This window comes from Bubalus kerabau, chromosome 2 (assembly GCF_029407905.1).
Source record: "Bubalus kerabau isolate K-KA32 ecotype Philippines breed swamp buffalo chromosome 2, PCC_UOA_SB_1v2, whole genome shotgun sequence".
In the NCBI taxonomy this organism is placed as follows: Eukaryota; Metazoa; Chordata; class Mammalia; order Artiodactyla; family Bovidae; genus Bubalus; species Bubalus kerabau.
In genome coordinates this window covers 188436705-188458873 of record NC_073625.1, presented here as the reverse complement: position 1 = coordinate 188458873, position 22169 = coordinate 188436705, and the positions used below count along the sequence as shown (strand labels likewise).

At 50.6% G+C, this 22169-nt stretch overlaps 1 protein-coding gene across 3 annotated transcripts in view; it reads left to right on the top strand.

Annotated features, from left to right (window-relative positions):
- Positions 1-20979, top strand: part of C2CD2 (C2 calcium dependent domain containing 2) — a 66217-nt gene extending 45238 nt beyond the window's left edge. The window contains exons 10-14 of one of the 3 annotated variants that reach the window (XM_055569734.1): positions 460-634; positions 1803-1916; positions 4732-4859; positions 7500-7818; positions 16606-20979. In XM_055569734.1, coding sequence (XP_055425709.1) covers positions 460-634; positions 1803-1916; positions 4732-4859; positions 7500-7818; positions 16606-16826 — 957 coding nt within the window. In that variant the 3' untranslated portion in view covers positions 16827-20979. Of the gene's footprint in view, positions 1-459; positions 635-1799; positions 1917-4731; positions 4860-7499; positions 7819-9541; positions 11050-16605 lie in introns of those variants that run through there. The other 2 variants (XM_055569733.1, XM_055569735.1) reach the window with 2 other exon arrangements.
- The last annotated feature ends 1190 nt before the right edge of the window (positions 20980-22169 follow it).

Here is a 22169-nt window from a genome sequence, read left to right as displayed (position 1 = left end):
GCTCCACAACTGTGACCTTGCTGTAGGGTGCCACAATTTATGTCTGTCAGACTTCTGCTCTCATTCACCTTGAAACAAGATCCTCATCCAAGAAGAGCTGATGTTCCTCCCACACGTTTCTAGACATGAGTGGGACGCTTCCTGCCCGGGGTTACGCAGCATCGTCTGCCCAACATAACCACCCGCGACGTCCTTTCACTCAGGCCTAACTCAGACAGGGCTATCTTATTTTGTTTGCTTCTCCAGCCTGTGTTCCCATCTTTACAAGCTGAGTGGCTGGGTCTGAGCCTGGGTCTCATCCTTCTATGTCAATTCTGGGAAAATCAGAATTCTTACCCCTTAATTATGATACTAAGTGACAGTTACAGATATCAGAGGTTATTGCAGAGGCAGGCAGTGTGCTGTGGCGAGGTGTCCGTCGGCATGGACCACAAAGCAGGTAACCAGCCTTCTCTGCAGTTTTCTTACATAGAACCCGGTGAGGTAAAGCCCTGGCAAATGCCTCCGCCTGTTCCTGCTGCAAAGATAGAAAAAGACCGCACTGTGATGCCATGCGGGACCGTGGTCACTGCCGTCACTGCCGTGAGGACCAAGCCTCGCTTCGACGCAGGGAGGGCGTCCCCGCTGGGCTCTGGTGAGGCTCCTCCCCATAGAAAATCTGAAATCACGCTTCCCCGGGAAATGTCTTGCATCTATAAACTGCAGAGCACTGTAGGCTGCATGATTATTCCTAAGAAAAATCTCCTGGCACAGGAAGAATGGTAATTGGCAAGGCTTTTGCATAGCTTTTTTTTTGTTTTTTTCAAGACAATTATCTTTCTATCTTGTCAGACGCAGGACAAGACAAAGCAAGGTTCAACCCTGCAGTGTGTTCTGATACCAAAGTCAAGATACTAGATGAAATATCTCATTAAATTAAGTACGCCATGACATTTACATGGGGCAGCACTTTATTTTAAAACATTAGATGTGAGCGGCCAGTGTATTTTCTCATGTTAAAAATCATTCATTCGGAGGCTGGACGCATAGTGGTTTCAGATCTGTCAAATTCTGTACCTGTCCCCACATCCACTGCCTTGGAGACAACTTCTGTAGAAGTGTATGATTTATTATTACTTTTTAATTTGTACTGTGTTCCTGCCTATACAGAAGTATTATCATGCCAGAATAAATCACTTGGCTCAGTTCTTGAATGAAAATCAGAAAGTGAAATTCTGGCTTCATTCAAAGGTTTCTGAAATTTTATTTAAACCTAGGTTTCCAATGCCCCTTTGGGGGCATTCCTCTCCTCCACCCGAAAAAGAATAAAAGAGTGTGTTAAAAATATCTTAAGGTTTTCCTCTTACCTTTTCCAGCTGCATGAATATTTAATTAGTAATACATTTTTAAACTTTATTTATTTTTTAATTGAAGGGTAATTGCTTTACAGGATTGTATTGGTTTCTGCCAAACATCAACATGAATCAGCCATAGATACACACATGTCCCCCTGCTCTTGACCCTCCCTCCCCGTCCCACCCCTCTAGGTTGTTACAGTTAGTTATATTTACTTATTTGGCTGCCTTGGGTCTTAGTTGTGGCACAGGGAATCTTTTGTTGCGGTATGTGGCATCTAGTTCCCTAACCAAGGCTTGATCCCGGGCCTCCTGCTTTGGGAGTGTAGAGCCTTAGCCGCTGGACCACCAGGGAAGCCCCCCAGGCTGCTTGAAGTAGAGCTGAAATGAGACATGATTTCACTTTCCGGTGACTGCAGAGTTGGACAGCTTTCGAACAGCAGCTATAACCAGGATTTCTCCCAGCAGAGTCTCCCCTGAGGACACCTGTCAAGGTGAAGGTCATCGAGAAGGACATCTCGGTCGAGGCCATCTCCTGCCACGGTGCCCCCGTCAGCAAAACATTCTCTTCCTCAGACACAGGTAACGTGAGACCACTCGAGATGGTCCCCAGTCGGCTCCTTCAGGCTCTGCTTGCGAGCTCTCATCTGGTGAGAAGACGCATTTCCTTGTTAGAGTTTGGGGAAGAGTAGTTTTTTTCAAGGATAAGTGAGGAGCTAAAAGAACATGAGGGAAGTGGAAGTCAGTGGAGGACTGAGAGTGGCCTTGGCATTCCTGCCCTAAGTTCCAGGGAACTTGGACAAAAGAAGCACAAAACCCAGCTCATGCCTCACTGCGAAAAATTTATAGCTGTGATTTTTCCTTTTGTTCAGTGTGCCAATTACCTGGATATCATAAAATAAGCAGGATTCAGGGATGTAATTGTAAAGACTTCTCTATTTTTTGTCTCCAGAAACCTCTGTAATAAGGTGGCATGCTAAGTCACTCAGTCGTGTCCGACTCTTTACAACCCCTTGGACTGTAGCCCACCAGGCTCCTCTGTCCATGGGGATTCTGCAGGCAAGAATACTGGAGTGGGTTGCCATGCCCTCCTCCAGGGGATCTTCCCGACCAGGGATGGAACCTGGGTCTCTTACATCTCCTGCGTTGGCAGGTGGGTTCTTTATCACTAAGGCCACCTGGGAAGCCCCTGTAACGGGGTTAGTGTCCCCAGAACTCTGGATGCAGGTTCTCACTTCCTGGTCGCTTGTGTCACTGCCGTTGGAGTCAAAACACAATCTAAATTTGGGGTTAAATTTCCTCCCTTTGATCATCACATGTGACCTGCACTTTGAGAAGGATGGAGCAGGCAGCTTCTCTCCAGCTCGCCCACGAGCCCCCGTCCACCGAGTCCTGTTTTTCTTTCCTTGTTAAGGTGGCGGATGGGATGGGAGGGGTGGGCACGGGGCAGGCAGCGCTCCTTTGATGGGTGCTGTCTTGGGATGGCTGTGTGTTCTCAGAGCCTGGCAGGAGTGCAAAACTGCCTCTTCCCCATGGGAGTTGCCCTGGTTCTATGGGAGCTGCAGGGTACCCACCCCTCCACCAACAACAACTGCAGAATCCTTGGCGGAAGCAATACCCCTCCTTTGGCTGCTCCGGGAGTCCTTGCTCAGCTCTGCCTTGTCGCATGGGGGCACCTTCACCCTGAGCAGGGTGTCCCCACTGTGGATCCCCCGCTGGCCTAAGGCTGGTATCGCCAGCCCGCTCTGTGCAGCCAGGGACCCTGGAAGCTTTCTCAAGCATAGCTGACACCCGGCTGGGCTCTCTGAGGATGGACGGAAGCTCTGGGCTCGGTGCCGCCATCCCTGTCCTGAGACCTGGGACTGGCAGTGCCGCCATCTCCCGGGAGCCCTCACCATGCTCCACTCTTCCCCTGGGGTCGGGGGTTGGGGGGGGCGGTCATTGGCCACATAGATCTCCACCACTTGGTCCTTCACGACTGCCATGGAAGTAGAGCATCTGTGGTCCACAGACTAAGGCCAAAGTGAGAAAAAGTTCCTGTTGACATCCTGCTCCTTCACCCATGTCCTTTTAATTGCCCTACAGCAGCGATTACCTGTGAGGTCCGGCAGCATCTCTGAGTGGGAGAGACCTGGCCGGGTTGGGGGGTGGGGAGGTCCCAGCCCTGCCGACCACCTGGCTGCCTCCTGTCTTCCCCATTCCTCAAATGGAGACTGAAAAAACTCCACCCCCCCCCCCCGAGACCTTGTGGGTATTTACCTGAAATAACACGCACTGAGTTCTTTGCAGGGCTTGGGTCCGAGTTAAGCATTCCCTGGATGTTGGCCGGGGTGTGGGCTAATTCTGGGGAGGAGCAGCTTCCGTGAACGGTCCCTTGACACCCTGAACAATAGCTTGTGTGTGCGAACCTCTTGGGAGGGCCAGGGGGTAGCTTCATTGCCCTTCAGAGTTCACATCTCCCCAAAGCTCAGAGGTTTCTGTTTCCTTACATGCCTTAGTTATCACCTCCACTGAGGCATCACTTCCATACATTAAAATGCACGATGTGAGGGCCTCCCTGGTGGCTCAGTGGTAAAGAATCCCCCTGCCAATCAGGAGATGCCGGTTCGATCCCTGATCTGGGAAGATCCCAGATGCTGCAGAGCAACTAAGCCTGTGCATTGCAGCTACTGAGCCTGTGCTCTAGAGCCTGTGCTGGTGACTAGCCCCCCACTTGCCACACCTGGAGAAAAGCCCAAGCAGCAGCAGAGCCAAAAATAAATAAACAAAATTATTATTATTTTTTAAGTGCATGATGTGAAATGTACACCTTGGTGAGTGTGTGTAAGCACAGAGCATCAGCTGTAGACCAGGAACATTGCCTGTCCTGCTCATGAAGTTTCCCCAGAACCTGCCATGCCCACTGTAAAAAAAAATTATAATTTTTTAAATTATTGTATTATTTACTTCTATTTTATTGACTGCACTGGGTCTTCGTTGCTATGCACAGGCTTCTTATTGCCATGACTTCTCTTGTTGCAGAGCACGGGCTCTAGAATCTGGGCTCAATAGTTGTGCCACACAAGCTCAGTTGGCCCGAGGCATGTGGAATCCGGGACCAAGGATCAAACTGATGTCCCCTGCATTGACAGGCAGCTTCCTATCCACTGGACCACATTCAGGGGTGAAGTCCCCAGTGCGCACTCTTAACATCCAGTCTCTGCTTACCCACTTCTGAGACAGCGTGGAGTACTTGTGACAGGCCAGCTGCCCACAAAGCCCAAGCTAGTCACCTCTGGCCCTTTACAGAAAGTTTGCCAACCCCTCCTTAACGACCAGATCTGTTGCCCAGTCTTTGAAGTTCCTGTCGAAGTTCCAGGTTTTGCTAATGTGTCTGACCCTGCTCTTCCCCTGGCAGAGCTGCTGGTGCTGAACGGGGCCGACCCGGTGGCTGAAGTCGCCATCCGACAGCTCAGCGAGTCCTCGAAGCTGAAGCTCAAGTCCCCGAGGAAGAAGAGCACGATCATCATATCCGGGGTCTCCAAGGTGAGCCTCTCCTCCTCCCATGCCCGCCCTGCCCTGGCTCTCAACTTAACTCCGGAAAGTTCCACCCCTGGAATGTCAGGTTGCCTGCATGCTTGCTAGGTGGCTTCAGTCGTGTCCAACTCCTTGCAACCCCATGAACTGTAGCCTACCAGGCTCCTCTCTCCTTGGGATTCTCCAGGGAAGAATACTGGAGTGGGTTGCATGTCCTCCTCCAGGCGATCTTCCTGACCCAGGGATCAAACCTGCATCTCTCAGGTCTCCTGCATTGCAGGCAGGTTCTTTACCACTAGCGCCACCCGGGGAATGTCAGATTGTGTTCCCCCAACAAGGGATTCGGAGAATCCCTTGGCACCCCACTCCAGTACTCTTGCCTGGAAAATCCCATGGACGGAGGAGCCTGGTGGGCTGCCCTCTATGGGGTCGCACAGAGTCGGACACGACTGAAGTGACTTAGCAGCAGCAGCAGCAGCAGCAGCAGCAGCAACAAGGGATTACTTGTGGCATTTTTGTTTATGCAGTTTATCCTGTTGAGGAAGGAACTTGATGGTTTCTGACCTGGGATGCTTTGGGTGTTGAGAGGTTGGTGAATCATTTGAAGAAAAATTACTGAAAGAGAAAGACCGAGATGAGATCAGCTCCCCTTCGGGACAGGACCTCCACCCCCATCACCAAGCCGTCTTGGGGAACTTTCACTTTACATATGACTCATTTCCAAATGCTTCCTTTTGCAATGAAACTTTGTGCCTCCTGCAGTCAGAGAAATGAAGCTTGTTTTAAAACACATCCCCGTCCCCATGCCTTCCTTGTGCTGCTCTGTAACCTTAGTCCAGGGCAGATGGCAGGCTCAAGGCATCCCGTGTGGACAATGGGCAGGCCAGGCTACTGGAGAGGCCAGCCCCTCAGGGCAAGGGCCCAGGTGACAGTCCCTTACTCTTTTTAACCTTTCAGAATGAGCAAAGAAAATGTGAGTGAGGGAGGTGCAGGTGGGAAATTTAGTAGTTGGGAGGGGACAAGGAGGAAGATGAATTTTTGGACACGGCGGGTGGCTTGATTTCTTGAGGGCATAAGAGGGTGGACAGGAGGGCATGCTGAGAACTGGGCCCCTGGCTCTTGAGAAAGGGGCCATAATAGGTCGTAGGAGGTGCTAGGGGCGAGTCACCAATGTTGCAATTGTACCCAGGGTGGGGGTGGCCTTGGAAACCATCTTCCAAGAGCCAGGTGATGCCTCTGGGTTTCCTGCATGCACTTCCAGAAGCAGCCAGGAGGGGGCGATAGCATCTCTGGAAGCACCCGGCTCAGTTCAGTAGTTGGGTTTTCTATAGGATTAATAAATGAGTGAATGTACTTCCCTGGTGGCCCAGTGGTTAGGACTCCGAGTTTCCACTGCAGGGGGCAGGGGTTTCATCCTCTGGTCAGGGAACTAAGATCCCACATGCCAAGCGGTGTGACCAAAAACAAAACTAAGTTGCTTCAGTCATGTCTGACTCTGCACGACCCCATAGATGGCAGCCCACAGGCTCCTCTGTCCCTGGGATTCTCCAGGCAAGAACACTGGAGTGGGTTGCCATTTCCTTCTCCAATGCATGCGTGCATGCTAAATTGCTTCAGTCGTGTCCAACTCTGTGCAACCCCATGGACGGCAGCCCACCAGGCTCCTCTGTCCACGGAATTCTCCAGGCAAGAGTACTGGAGTGGGTTGCCATTTCTATACCAAACTAAAAACCAAAAATAAGAATGAGAGTGGAAGTGTTAGTCACTCAGTCGTGTCTGACCCTCTGTGACCCCATGGACTGTAGCCCGCCAGGGTCCTCTGTCCATGGATTCTCCAGGCAAGAACACTGGAGTGGGTAGCCATTCCCCTCTCCAGGGGATCTTCCCGACCCACGGATAGAACCCAGGTCTCTTGCATTTGCAGGCAGATTCTTTACTGTCTGAGGCACCAGAGGCTTCAAAAAAAAAAAAAAAAAAAAACAAATAAGGACAAGACTTGTGAGTGTCTCCATCTCCTCTGTGCTTTCTCTAAGGTTTTATTCCAGATCATTTAGTCCAGCTGACTTACCATTGTTGTTGTGGTTGTTGTTTAGTCGCTAAGTCATATCCAACTCTTTGCGACCCCTGGACTGTAGCCCACCAGGCTCCTCTGTCCATGGGATTCTCCAGGCGAGAATACTGGAGTGGCTTGCCATTTCTTCCTCTAGAGGATGTTTGCAACCCAGGGATTGAACTCACATCTCCAGCACTGGCAGGAGAATTCTTTACTGCTGAGCCACCAAAAAAGCCCCATTTTTACTGAAGGTCAAATTGTCCCAGATTGAATCAGTGGGCATTTCTGACTTGGGTCAGAAAAGGCAGTTGTCAGCGGTCACTAAGCAGACTATGTGCCACCTCCGCACCCAGAGAGGGTGCTCTTTCCCAGATTCCCCCAGCCTGGCACCTCAGGCCGACCTTCTGCCTTGGGAGACCTGCGTGCACTGATTCTCAGCTTCCTTAACTGTCTCCTTGGAGGGCCGGGCACCTTCGGACGCCGAAACCACCCCCACGGCTGTGCGTGTGGGGCTGCCAAGGCTTCTTCAGCTCACTGCTCCTCCCGAGTATCCTGGCACCTTCCTCACCCTGACTTTGTCTCTCACCCCTGGACAGACCTCACTATCTCAGGACAGTGACGCAGCCCTGATGCTGGACTACGCGGCCTCCATGGATGGTGCCCACCAAGAGGATGCCCCCCAGGACCAGCCGGAGGCGGCAGTGACCTCTGCCCCACCCGAGGAGGAGGCCCCAGTGGGGACCCTACCGGCCCTAGAGCCCCAGGAGATAGAGCTAGACTCCTGGGACTTGGAGAAGGAGCCACCCGCTGGGGCATGGGGTGGCCAGGCCCTGCAGGACCCCGAGGGGGACGAGTTGTCTGAGAGCTCTCTGAGTGTGTCAGAGTTGGAGCCAGCTGCTGCCAAGAAGCATAAAGGTACCAGCCCCTCCCCACACCTCCCTGCCCACCCTGGCGCTGCTCCCCATCACTCCCCTCCGCCAGTCCGTGGCTTTGGTCTCCTGCTAGTTTCCAGACTGAAATTCAGTTTTCAGCCTCTGCTCTCTTTCCCTTCTCCTCTACAAGGGCACCCTACCCTTGCACCCCCACGCCTACAAAAACACCTGCACTCAATGTTTGAGCCCATTTCAAGCCCATGGGCAGGGCTGGGGGCACGTTCAGAACCCTTCTGAGTGTGAGTGGCCGGGTCATCTCTCTGTGTTCTCAGGGCCACTTGGTATTCATGGTTCGAGGCACCATGTTCTCTGTGTGTGCACCCTCCTCCTGGGAGTAGAACCATCCAGAGCATGGAGAGGGGCCACCAGGAGCCACAGACCACAATGGAGCCAAGGAGACCAGCTGGGCAGAGCTGGGGTTCCCCCAGCTGCACAGATGGGCTCCCCTGCACTTGCATGCCTCTCAGACTCTTCCCTCCAACTGAAAGCAAACCAGACCTCCCCACTCAGCCCTAACAGGACCCACGGGGAGAGAACTCCCTAGAAAATTAGCCAATTAACTTAACACATGTGCAGAGGTGAGGTAATCATTGTATTAGAATAAGCGACTGTTTCGCATTAGCATTAAAACAGGGCTTTAAATCGGTACATTTCTTCAGTGTGCGGTTTAACCCAGACAGTGCTTTGGCATGATGGTGACCTGAAGATACTTGCCAAGAGAATTTAGCCCAGAGGTTTGGCCAGCTCTAGATGTGAGGCTTCAAGACTCACTGAGTCTCAGCTCCCTCCTCCATGTTCGGGGATATACCTACTGCGGGTGCCTGCCTCCCCAAGAACCCCACCGGCTGGGCGGTTATAGGAGGTCCCAGTGCAGAGCATGGGACAGGAGAGCCGAGGCAGAGGCTGGGGCCAATCCGGGAGTCCTGGGTACAGCTCTGTCCTGGCTCCTTGGCGAGGGTAGACATTAGGAATCTCACTGGTCGGGAACCGTGGTCAGCGGCTCTGCCTTCTGCTCCTTTGTTCTTGGTGCCGCGGACCAGGGCAGTGGTTCCTGCTTGGGGCAATCATGTCCCCTCCTCAGGGGACGCTGGACGTGGCTGCAGAATTTCAATTGTCATAGCTGGGAGTAGGGGGCACTGTTGGCTTCAGCCGGGTCAAGGCCAGGGTTGCCGCTCATCACACCTCGGGGCACAGGACAGCCCTGGTATCCTTGGGATGGAGCTGGAGATCCCTCCCCATTCGATTCCTGTGTCTCCCCCTTGACCCAGCCCTGCAGATCAGGGACAGATCGGGGAGGAGGCAGAAGTTAGAAGAGGAGGCGAGAGAGAGGAGAGGATTCCTGGGTGTGGTTCCAGACCCTGAGATGAAGAGACTCCATCTGCCCCCTGCCCAGTGTTGAGACCTTATCCCCAGGGCCCCATCAGGTGACCAGGAGTGGCGTGGGGAGTGGTGACCTGAGCACTGGCTCTGTGGTGGCTTCCTGGCTTCTGTTGTGGAAAAGGTGGCCTGGCTGTTGGTCCACAGCCTGGCATGCACCAGCCCCCGACCTCCACCCCCGGCGTCTTGGGGCCAGAACTGCCCAAGGGGGCTCACCTGGGCCTAAGGCAGGCAGGTGGGCACTGGGCAGGATGGGCACACGGGGAACAGATGGATGTGCCCCTTTTGTGCCCAACAGACCAGCAGCCGTCTGTCTCCTCTTCTCACAGAAGCTGACCCTGCCTCCCGCCCTCAGCCCATTCTGAAAGGTTGAGCCTCTCCAACCCGGGTGCATTCGGAGACCGCTGTTCCCTCCTCCCTCGCTCCCTCTGCCGGTCCTCCCAGGAAGCTCTTTCCCTGCGGTGTGTGTCGTTGCTGTGTCCTGGCCACCCTGCTTCTCTCCTGTGGCCGGCGGGATGGGTGACACCCTCACTCTTGGGGACCTGGTGCCCACAGATGTGCTGGTCCTCCACCCTGAGCCCCAGAGGATGGCGCTGGGCTCCCAGGACGCACCTCACTCCTAGGGCTTCACAGACACAGGATTTTTTAAAGGGACGCATTTGGTAGCACTTAAAAAAAGTGCTTTATACTCTCAGTGTTAATCTCTCAGTGTTATCCGAGAGATTTGTTGTCAGAACCTTAGATGATTCTGCGTTGTGCAGATAGTTGCTGTTTCCCACCAAAACTGGTGATAAGGAGGCAGCTCTCCTTTTTAAACTAAAAACTAGTTTTCAGATTAAGAACCACCTGTGTCTCCTGTCATAGGAGGAAGTTAGCTTTCTGAGACCTGCCTGCCTGTTAGAATTCCCCTGGAATTCTGCTGATTGGAAATCTACTTACTGTGATGATGCAGCCAAGACAGGAAATGCATTTCTCAAACTGGTTTTATTTTTAGCTTAACAAAGCCCTGGTATGCTTATACCACACTGCGAATGCGCTTAAGACAAACCAAACTTAGAAGTGGCTAAGATGGTACATTTTATGTCTGTTTTACCACAAGTCAGAACAAAAGCATTGGTGGAAACTTTGAGAAATACTCAAAAGTAAGACAAAGAGAAACAAACCAACGTCCTGCACAGTAATGTCCTACGTTGTGTGATGTAAATGCTTCAAACTCTTACCGCTCGCATTCTGATTTTGCTGTTGCAAACTTTTCTTTTCACTTCTTCCTTTTCTCCATCTCCTGCTCATCCCCTTTAACTTAAGAGGATCGCTATGCCAACCAGAGTTAATTGCCTACACAGTAAGTTATTTTTGTTTTATATATTTTTTTAAATTAAGAATAGTCTTGCTATGAGGAAAGCAGATATCCTAACTGAGCTGGAAGCTAAATAAGCTCCCCACATCCTTATCCCTCCCGTCCCTTCCCAGTTTGACCTTGCCAGGATGCTAGTTTCCCCACCTTCCTCCTTCAAAGTGCCCTGGTCAGGTGGTAGAAGACCGGCATCTCAGGGAAAGACAGAACTGTGTTAGCCGATGTGACACCACCACCTCGCCAAGAAATACAGACAGACCGGCCTCCATAACTGTCCTTGGTTCTAAAAGGTAGTCATTTCTACAAATGGGCTGTCCATGGTCCCTCTTGAAGTCTAAAGCTGTCCTTTGGGTAGCAAACTGCAACTTACAAGTTTGCTTTTGGTCACCGTTCTCCTGTCTGTAAGATGTTGGGACATGTTTTCCCTTGAGCGATTTATGTCTGTTAAACTGTGGAAACAACCAGGAATAAAGTGGGGAGTATCTGCAACGTTAAATAGAATAATTATTTTTAATTCCTTCATATATGAGTTTATGGGGTTTCTCGGGGAGGGGGGGGCGGGTGCAGTGGTAAAGAATACACCTGTCAATACACCTGCCAATGTAGGAGACACAGGTTCAATCCCTGGGTTGGGAAGATCACTTGGAGAAGGGAATGGCAAACCACTCCAGTATTCTTGCATGGGAAATCCCATGCACAGAGGAGCCTGGCAGGCTACAGTCCATAGGGTCGCAAAAGAGTTGGACACAACTGAGCAACTAAACAACAACAACATGTTTATACTTGAGCCTTACATATATATATATATATATATATTTTTTTTTTTTTATTAACCTTGCTGGCGGAGAAGGCAATGGCACCCCTCTCCAGTACTCTTGCCTGGAAAATCCCATGGATGCAGGAGCCTGGTGGGCTGCAGTCCATGGGGTCGCTAAGAGTCGGACACGACTGGGCGACTTCACTTTCACTTTTCACTTTCATGCATTGGAGAAGGAAATGGCAACCCACTCCAGTGTTCTTGCCTGGAGAATCCCAGGGACGGGGGAGCCTGGTGGGCTGCCATCTGTGGGGTCGCACAGAGTCGGACACAACTGAAGCAACTTAGCAGCAGCAACCTTGCTGGAACCAGGGAAAGATTTTTTTTTCTCTTCCTGGTGCCATCTAAGATTTTGGTTATTTGCCTTAAGTTTCATGTAACCCATTTTTACATTTGACCTTCAGGCATCTTTAAGATCGGGAGTGAGGTCTGAGCCTTGCTTCTTGCCTGTCAGGTGAATGAGGTGGGCTTGTTAAATCTGAACAGCCTCACTCCATTGCCCCATGGTTGTGAGTTCCCGCATCAGCAAGGAGTGACAGATTCTGGGGCCCGGGGAAAGTGTGACCTTCCAAACTAGGGTTCTTGTGTCATCAGGGTTCTCCAGGGAAACAGAATCGATTGGTTCTAGATTTCAAGGATCTGGGTTTTGTGGGTGAGTCTGAAACCTACAGGGCAGACAGGAGCTGATGCCACAGTCTTGAGGCAGAATCTCTGCCTGGGGATCCTTCCTTTTTGTTCTCAGTTGATTGGATGAAGGCCATCACATCACCTAGGGTATCTCCTAGGGCTCAGGCACAGATGGGAGACCTGGACCACATGGACAGGGGCTTCCCAGCAACACTCAGCTCAGTGCCGGATGGAGTCACTGGGCATGCTGGGCAAACTGACACAGAACACTGGGTGGCAGTGTTCTGGTCATGGTGGCTTTGTGTTGTCCTGCCTCCCTGCAAAGAAGAGTGCACTTGCCCATCTGAGCTACGACCTGCCGTGGTGCGGCTGTATCAGCGTCCACCAAGCGTACCTGTGGCTGTGTCCATCCCCAGTTATTTACCCCGAAGGTCACTGTGCTTGAGTGACCAAGTTTAAACAGACGATCACATTTTTATTTAGTGATGAAAATGGAATAACCTCAGCTTGTACTGGTCCTTCTTCACGTGTGATGAGTTAAACTGCGGAGCCTGGAGAAGGGCTCACAGCGCTGGAATATTCTGTCCTCCCCCGGCCACCGGCTTGCCTTTCATCATGCCCGGAAGCCTATCCAAGTCCCTGCCAAAGAGCAGGGCTCTGCTCTGAACTCCCTCTGAGATCTTCAGTCCCACCCTCAGGAGAACTCCCCAGCAGCAATTTGGCAGACCGGCCCTCCAGATGCCTGCCGGCTACCTCCAGCTCAGATGTATCCTCAGCAGCACAGAGGAGCCAAGCTTTGAAGGACAGAGCATGTCCCTCTCCGAGTCTCTACTTCCTTATTTGTAAGCAAGAGATGAGAGCACCCTTGGAGGTGGCTGGGAAATGTAACCTGGGCTGCAGCTTGTAGAGGTGCAAACCTCAGTCTCGCCCCTCACATGACCATCCTCTGTCCAAAAAGCCGACGTCCCCGGAGAAGCCGCGGCAAGTCATGTCAAGTTAGGGGTCGATCTGCACCAGAGCGCATGTGGCAGCATCCGGTTCTGGACTGATGCTGAGCAGGCAGTTAACAACACAGCACCCCTGCTCCAGAGGGTGGAGGATGAAGGACAGAAACCATGCGTGTGCCTGGCAGGGAGGGCAGTGCAATCTTCCACACGATGTCCGGGGTTCAGGGATACAGGAGGACGCTGCTGCCATTCCAGGATCCTCATCCTAAGTCAGATCTTCCCCTTCCCTGTCTTGTCTGTGTTAGATCCTGGGGGTGGCTGAAACAGAGCTCCATAGGTGAGGTGCTTTAAACAACAGAGATTTCGTCTCTGAGTTCCAGAGGCTGGAAGTCCAAGATCAAGGTGTGGGCAGGGCTGGGTGCTCCTGATGCTGAGAGGGAGGGTCTGTCCCAGCCGCTCCCCCAGCCTTGGAGGGCGTGGATTGCTAACAACATAGCACATTGCCTCTTGGCTTGTAGGTGCATCACCTTAAGCTCTGCCTTCATCTTTCCATGGCGTTTCCCAGTGCGCCTCTGTTCAAACTTCCCCTTTTTATAAGGACCCCAGTCATACTTGATTAGCACCTGTCCTAATGACCTTGCTATAACTGAATCGCCAATGTCAATGTCTCTAAGTAAGGTCACATTCTGAGGACCTGGGGTTAGGACCCCAACATAAGAATTCTGGATGGACAAGATGCAAACCCTGACACCGTTCCCACTCACACCTCAGACCTTGGCTCCAAACCCCGGGTGGGATTTCAGCACAGGGACATGTGTGAAATGGGCTTTGTGGATGGAGTGTTCGAGGGGAGGTTCTCTTACTGCTGGCTTCCACATCCCTAGGTCTGCAGCTGGCCTGGGGGACAGACCGGTCTGCTCCCCTCCCCACACTTCCATTCCCTGTCCCCCACCCCGGGGAGATGGGAATGGGAAGTGGGATTAGAGTCTAGATTAACCAGATGGGTCCAACGGACCTCCCTCCCTCTCCTCTGTTCTGATGTGACAGCCCCACATTTACATGCTATTTGAGGGTCTGAAGCCTGTGTGCTGCGGTCCATGGGGTCGCAAAGAGTCAGACATGACTGAGTGACTGTGAGCTTAACCCAGAGCAGCTACCTGTAGACCAGAAACACCTCCTAAGCACCTCCCACCCCCCGCCCACCCGAACCTAAGGGAACCTGGCCAGGTTGGGAGCCCCCGGGACATTTGAGTCCCTAGGTCATTAATCATCAGGCATCACTGTATCCACCCCACTGGCCAGACTCCAGAGTCAGGCCCCATGGGTTGTGGTGACCCCTGCCATCACACACCCTGCCTGGTGGTCTTTTTAAGATATGCTGCATCTTCCAGGGATTAGAATGGATCCGGGAATGGACCTCTGAGGTCCAGGGAGCAGCTAGTCAGGCCCGTTGACTTGGAGTAAAGCCACGGAGACTTACATTCCCCTTTCTGCTTTGTCCCCCTTCCAGCCTTCCTCAAGCCCCCGCACACCACCTCCCAACTCTGGTGGAGGTGGTGGTTTAGTCACTAAGTTGTGTCTGACTCTTGTGACCCATGGACTGTAGCCCGCCAGGCTCCTCTGTCCGTGGGATTTTCCAGGCGAGAATACTGGAGTGGATGGCCATTTCTCAAACTCATGTCCATTGAGTCGGTGATGCCATCCAACCATCTCATCCTCTGTGTATATATATATTTACAATTATATAGATATTTTTATATATTTGCAATTGTATATTTATAATAATTGTAAATATATACATATAATACACATACATATACATATATATAACTATAAATATATATAATTGTAAATATATATATATACACACACACAGAAGATGAGATGGTTGGTGGCATCACCAACTCAATGGACATGAGTTTGAGTGAACTCCGGGAGTTGGTGATGGACAGGGAGGCCTGGTGTGCTACAATCCATGGGGTCGCAAAGAGACACGAGTGAGCGACTGAACTGAACTGACTGATGTATATATGTATATCCTATTCAGCCTTCTTGAAAGGTGATTGTATCCAAAGAGAAAACCAAAACAAGTCTTTGGGGGCAGCTTTGACCCAGTGAAATTCAGCCCGTTTCTCTTGAGCTTCCGCACAGAAGCTCCTAAGTTTTTAAGTTATATGGCTAATATCAAAGGCAAATGTCTTCCTACACTTGTCATAGTGTTTTCGTTCCCGTGGTGGTTTCTCTGTGTGTCTGTCCCACCTCTCAGTCCTCAGGGGTGGCTGCACTTTTTATTGGGAGCAGCCAATCAGGAGAGGAGACCCATCCATTCTGGGCAGAGCAAGTAGGACGGGCATCCTTAAGTTCAGGTCTAGGGTGTGGCCTCTGAAATTCACGGGATCGCTGCCTTCCCCACAGTCAGTGCTGATCCCGCAAAGGTCTGTGGACAAGGCTGGGTCGGATTCCACAACTATCTGTTTCAGCTAGAAGAGCAAAGTGTTGCCCTCGGGCCTCCTGTTTGGATTAAGCCGGATGGTTTTGCATATGTCACAGCTTTTGAAGTACTCGCTGGATCTATCATGAAAAGAATGAATTGCCAGATTAGCTCTAAAGCTCCTTATTGGGAAGGTCAAGCCATTCTTCCTTTCAGAGTCCTTAACTCCTGCATGCAAAATGGTCATGGGTTTCACAACCTGACTGGAAAGGACCCTGGTGGGCCTTATTCACAGGATGTTAAACTAGTTTGTGGAAGTGAAAGCAGGTTAGTGGGCTCTGTCCCATTGCTATGGTAACTGGCCTTTAACCTTTAAGGAACCATCGCCGTTGAAATCATTGCTGCTGCTATATTTTTCTAGTTCATGTTCCATCATTTTACATTGAATTTACATAGATCGGAACAAGCAAAATTGAGGTTTTGTAGATCAAAAGTGATCAAGTAACAGACATGTCATGTGACTTAGCTTAATAGACACATGCTGGATCTGGAGTTATAAAAGCTCTTCCTCCCCAAAAGAATAAGTGTCATTTAACTTTCCTAAGGGGCTTCCCAGGTGGCTCAGTGGTAAAGAATCCACCTGCCAGTGCAGGAGTTGTGGGTTTGATCCCTGGGTTGGGAAGCTCCCCTGGAGAAGGAAATGGCAACCCACTCCAGTATTCTTGCCTGGGAAATCCCATGGACAGAGGAGCCTGTCGGGCTACAGTCGACGGTCACAAAGAGTCGGACACGACTCAGGGACTAAACAAGTTTCCTAAGAAGGTGAAAATTGTTTCTGTCAAAGTCCTTAATTTGGTTTTGATATCGGAGCATCCTTTCTGGGTCATTAGAGCCCTGCTCTGCTACTTATACTGTTCCTCATGACAAGGAGTGGGTAGAGCTGGGGGACCCCTAAAAGTCAGGGACCTGAGTGCCTTCCCTGGGAATGGATTCCAAGGGACAGTCCAGCCCGCTGCCCCTACTCTCCTGTTTTAAGCTGCTCTGCTCACTATGCCTTGGGAGCTCTTGTGTTGCGCACAGGCCTGACCCAGCTGCCTTTCTGCGCTTGCAGTCACAGGCTGCCTGTGTTAGTCACCGGAGCTGCCTTCTCTCCTTCCCTCCCGGACACGTCCCAGCCTCTCGCCGCAGCCCTCTGACCCTGTGCCTTGCTCTTTCAGGAGGAATTTTAAGGAAGGGTGCCAAGCTCTTCTTCCGACGGCGGCACCAGCAGAAAGACCCCGGCCTGAGCCAGTCACACAACGACCTCGTGTTCCTGCAGCAGCCTGATGGGGCACGGAGGAAGGGGGTGACGCTCTCCCGGATCCTGAACAAGAAGCTGCTCTCCAGGCACCGGGGCCAGAGCACCCTGAATGGCGCCTCCTCGGACCCCTACCCATAGGCCAGCGCCCCCTCCCCAGGGAAGCTGCAGGTGCGGACCCACCATCACCACCTGCTGGGATACAGCCAGAGGGCCAGCGAGCTGCTGGACGGCCGCCCTGTCCACCGTCTAGCTGGGGTTTTTCCAACCATTTTGTCTTTTAAAGGGGGAAAAAAAACAGTCTCCATCCAGGAGGTTTCCCTGAAGAAAATCTGCAAAGCCCAATTTGCCACCAGAAGCCAGGGGACCCGAAGACTCCACCGTTTGTCTGTGCTCACAGCTGAGGATTGAAGTTAGATGGGAGGATACTTCCCGTGCGAGCTGTGGAACTCACTGTAAGGGACTGTGGATGGGCAGCTGGGGAAACGAGCTCGGTCCTCCATGCTCTAACCTTGGCTGGTGCCTGGACCACATAGCAAAGCGGACGGTCCCTCCGTGCTGTCACTGTGAATGGAATGGATGGGTCACCTCTCCTGATTGGCTACTCAGAATAAAAAGTGCGGCAGCCCCTGCGGACTGAGAGGAGGGACGCAGGCAAACAGAGAAATCACCGCAGTAATGGAAACACTGACAAATATAGGAAGACACTTGCCTTTGACATTAGCCATATAACTTGAAAAATTATGCAAATACTAAATATATCCTATGCATATTATGCTGAACACTTTTCTAAGTTTACTTTGAGCCTATTTGCAAGTAGGAGATATGTAAATCCTTAGGTGGTTTTACATTTTTCTGAATAGCGTCAGAAGCTATAATAACACCACAGAGCAGTCAACACACGGAATGTTTTCCCTGCCGTCTGCCGTCCGGGCTCACAGGAGAGCAGCCAGCCCATCAGATGAAGTCAGGAGCAATAAACCACAGGCACAAGGTTGTGTTCACCATACATATGTGGTTTTTCTTTAGTTCAAGGTTTTGCCAAATATTGCCAATAGCTGAAACAAAGTACTATCAGGGCAAAGGAGGAAATCATTTTATGTCTCAGGTGTGAGTCTTAGGAATGGAAGTTTAATAACAAATGAGCCAAACATACATCAGATTTCTTTTATGAGCTCTTCAGAATGCTACTGTGAACGCTGCTCAGCCGCTCTTGGGAGGCCCTTGTTTTAATTTCCAGTGGGAAAAACAGTGAGCTTGGCACACGATGTTAGTACCCTATGGATCTTCCAAACCACCTTCCTCATCAATTCGCCTTTCCCCTGGGGAAAACCACGTTCCTCAACCGTGAGCCCTTCCCCTGGGGTCCAGTCACAGGTTTTCACTCCTTCTGGATGAGGCACTTTTAGGAGAAATGCTTATTAAGGAGCACCTGTCATCCTGATGACAGGTTTTGCATAAGATCCATGTTTCTTCGTAAGACTCAAAAGCAATTATGAAAACTTGGCTTCTGTCACAGATAGGAAATTGGGTGAGTGCCTTTCTAGAGGTGCTTTTGTGACTCCTTCAACATATACTTCATGGGTAAGAGAGCCAGGGATGAGCAGAAACCTTTATAAAAATCAAGTTTATAGAATTCTTTCTTTTCCTACTTTTTTTCTTTTTGAGGATGAGATTAGAAAATAACATTAAGAATTTTATTATAGGGACTTCCCTGGTGGTCCCGTGGTTAAGACTTCACCTCCCAGTGTAGGGGGTATGGGTTCAATCCCTGGCCAGAGAGCTAAGATCCCACATGCCTCGTGGCCAAAATCTAGAGTATAAACAACAGAACCAATATTGAAACAGGTTCAATAAAGACTTTAAAAATGGTCCACATCAAAAAAACTTAAAACCAGGAATTTTGTTTTAAAACGCACTATTCAAAATCCTTAGGTGTCCCAAGAATTATCAACTGACTGTAAAATGACTTTTTTAGCATACATTGCTTTTAAAGATTATACTCCAATTGTTATCACTGTAAATTAGCACCTGACATTCAAAAATATAGTATGTTCATACCAAGTTAGTCCCCACAGACTAGAAATCGCTACTAGTCTTTTGGAAGCAATGGTCTCATTAATGTTCTGTTTCACTTGAGGGATTCTTGTCCTTTCTCATGTGCTCGGCAGAACATGTGACATTTCAGAATTAATTCTAAGAGGGTATTGTGTGTGTCAGAATGTCAGGCACTGATCAGAAGTTGTCAGTGCAATTTTTTATTTGATTTGAACTCGACTTACTGGAGTGTGAAGGTGTCAGAGTTTTACTTTCAGCTTTCTCGCTCTAAAAGAAGTCGTAGCCATTCCCATTCCTGAACAACCCCACGAGCATCCTGCTCACTGCTCCATACCTTCATCCAGGGCTCTGCTTCTCAACTTTCTCAAGACCTGACTCCTTTTCAGGGTCCTGGGGAAGTGTCAGGGGCTTTCCGTCCAACCTGTGAGGGAGAAGCACATGGATTAACACAAGAGGGAGTGTGTGCTGGCAAGATGCGTGTCTGCTGGTGTCTGTGAGATGCACATCAAGAACCCTGCACATTTAAGTCACTCCAGGAGCCCACCCTCCAGATGCACATACATTAGTCTCCCACAAATGCATTTTTCTGAAGTGACAGAGGACACTGACATAGGAATAAGACAGGAAAAATGAAAGGTAGGGTCAGGGTAGTGCCGTGAGAACGTGGGCTGTATTGATACTGTGAATGTTTCATTTCCAAGCTGTTTATCCAGGTGTATTTTTTAATAGTGTAGGATATTTATGTTAAATGTCATTGACACCAAACATCAATTAAGATTATACACCAAATGCAAAACCTACTTATTGTAAACCACTTCATTCCCTTTTCCACACGTGAGAGTGGTTTGGGGGCTTTTGATATTGTTTTGATGAAATTTCTTGCAGAGTGGTGCTTTGAAAGCAATTTCTCATGAACACTAATGTTAATGTGTATCTGTATGTCTGGAACCAGCTGCTCATGTCGGTTTTAATAAGTTGCCAGTACTTCTATTGGATTTGTTTAAGGATGAGCCTGTGTTACTTCCTGAGGAATGAAATGGACCTTCAGGTGTGTGTCTGTTATCATGTAGCATCAACAGAAGTACCCACCTCATCATTCTGGCTGAAAACCTGCTGTGAGGAAGAAGGTTTAGACCGAGCACTTTATTTCAACCAGGTCTCAAGTTTAAGTCCACAAGCATCCCTGGATTTCTAGAGAGAACTACCTGGCCTGCCGCTGCCAGCCAGTGACAAGCTGGGTGCCTGTCCAGATGTTTGATTGGCCTTACTGGTCACATCTATAGAAGGATGCTGTACCTTTTCTCCTTGAACAGAAGGGGAAAGGTTAATTTACACTGCTGCCATTCAATTCAAATATTTTCTGAGTAATGTTCTCATGGCCCTCAGTCTTGAAACTTGAAATATAAATTGGTGGCTGTTGGAAGCCAGAACATTTAACTCCATCAGATGAAAAACAGGTCTAAGCACCAGCCTAGACCTTGTTGCCAGGTCCTGCCACCACCACCCCAAACCTGTGAAGGTGTGATGACCAAAGCAAGCGGCCCAGGGACATCAGCACTGCTAGTCCTACGAAGCAAACTCAGGTTACACCTCTCTGCTTCCTTCTTTTTTTTTTGGCATTCCTTCCTTCCAGATGAGGAAGCAGTCAAAATGCAACAAACTGTCCCATTCACCCTGGAGGAGGAAATGGCAACCCACTCCAGTGTTCTTGCCTGAGAAATCCCATGGACAGAGGAGCCTGGCAGGCTACAGTCCATCGGGTTGCGAAGGGTTGAACATGACTGAGCACAGCACAGCTCCATTTCCCCAGCTTCCAAATGACCAGTAATGTGCCATTTATAATTTAGGCTTATAGTTCCCCCCTCCCCAGTGTTGTATCAAAGCTACAATTTTTTTTTTTTTTTTTTAAAGAAGAAAACAAAAGGGTTTCCAGGTATGTGGAGAGGTTTGGCTTGATGACCAAGCATGGTGATGAATTTAACCCGACCGTGATTGTATTCCTGGGTAGCACTTTAAAAACAGACTGCGGTCTCGTACTGACCTTGTGTGGTTGGGTTCATTCCGGGAAGATGTGGCTGGAACGCAAATGGTCTTGGAAGGAAATAAACGGGCCCACAGAACACTAAACACTGAGTTGTCTTTGCTGAGTCCTGTGCTGCCCCCATGTCCCTCAACTTCTCCGAGGGTCTGGGAATCCTGGTCTTTCTCTCGTCAGGTGTGTCCCTGGTCAGGTGGTTGGAGGAGGAGCTGTCCTAACATTCTTCATAAATGATTCATATGTCACTAAGCACCTGCTTTAAGCCTGGGGCTAAAATCATTTACTGGAACGACAGTGTCTCCAGTGAACTTTAGGGCCCCGGTGAATTGTAGGTGCTGCCTGCCACTCAGGGTCTCTTGGCCTGGGTCCCCCAGTGGTTATGTGACCCCGTGTGATCCCCAGGGACTTTTTGAGGAGCACTGTTCCCCTTGGGGTGAAACCGCTATCCATCCACCATGCTGCCATCATCACCCTGCCCCAGCCGCCTGAGAGCTGGAGGGGTAGATGCCAGGTGGGGCCCCAGGATGGCTGGGATCCAAGCTGCAGGTTCAGGGGGTAGGGGTGGGGCAGGGGCCGGGAGGGGCGCGCAGACAGAGTATCCTGTGCCAGCCCTCCAGGCCTCACATCTTTGCTGCTTATCAGCCTCCCTGTTTGTGTCCGTTTCCTGTCCCCCTGCTCTGCCCAAGCCCTAAGAAAACTGGTCCCCAGTCCAACCCCCATCCCCATCCCCCATCCTTCCTCTCAGCTGTCCTAACCCTGAACGTCCTCTAGGCTATGGAGTGGTCACTCGAGGGCCAAGACTGACTCACAGCCCTGCATTTCGGAGGAGGAGTCCGCCTACATAAAGCCCCAGCATTGCAGGCTCGGCTCTGGGTTCTCTGCTCGGGACATGGCAGGTGGCGATGGCGCCGAGTCTGGCTTGGGATCAAGGTGTCTCAGGCCCTCTGTTGAACAGCTGCTTCCTGTGTGGCCAGCAGTCTGTTCTGCTCTGACACTCGGAAGGAGTCTGGATGGAGGTGCTGGATGACCAGCTGTCCTAACCTGACCTCCTGGTGGTCACTTGCAGGTGTACACTGTGTTCTTGCTGATCCCGTCTACACAGCATAGATGGATCCAGTTCAGCCACTTCAGCACATTCATCGTGGCCTGCGCACCCCTCAGCCCCAGGACACACCTCTCCCGTTCTTACGGTCTAACCAAACAAGTCCTGCATTCTATGTGAAGTGCCTGCCCCAGAGCAATTCTGTCAGCATCCTTCAGCCCTGCCACTCGGCCCCTTCTCACCCTGTCCTAGACTTGAAGCCCAGCAAGAATGTGGGTGCCCGTATCCCCTGGGTTTAGAATGGTGCCCATGAAGAGTGATGATGGACATCAGTTGACAGCTTTGT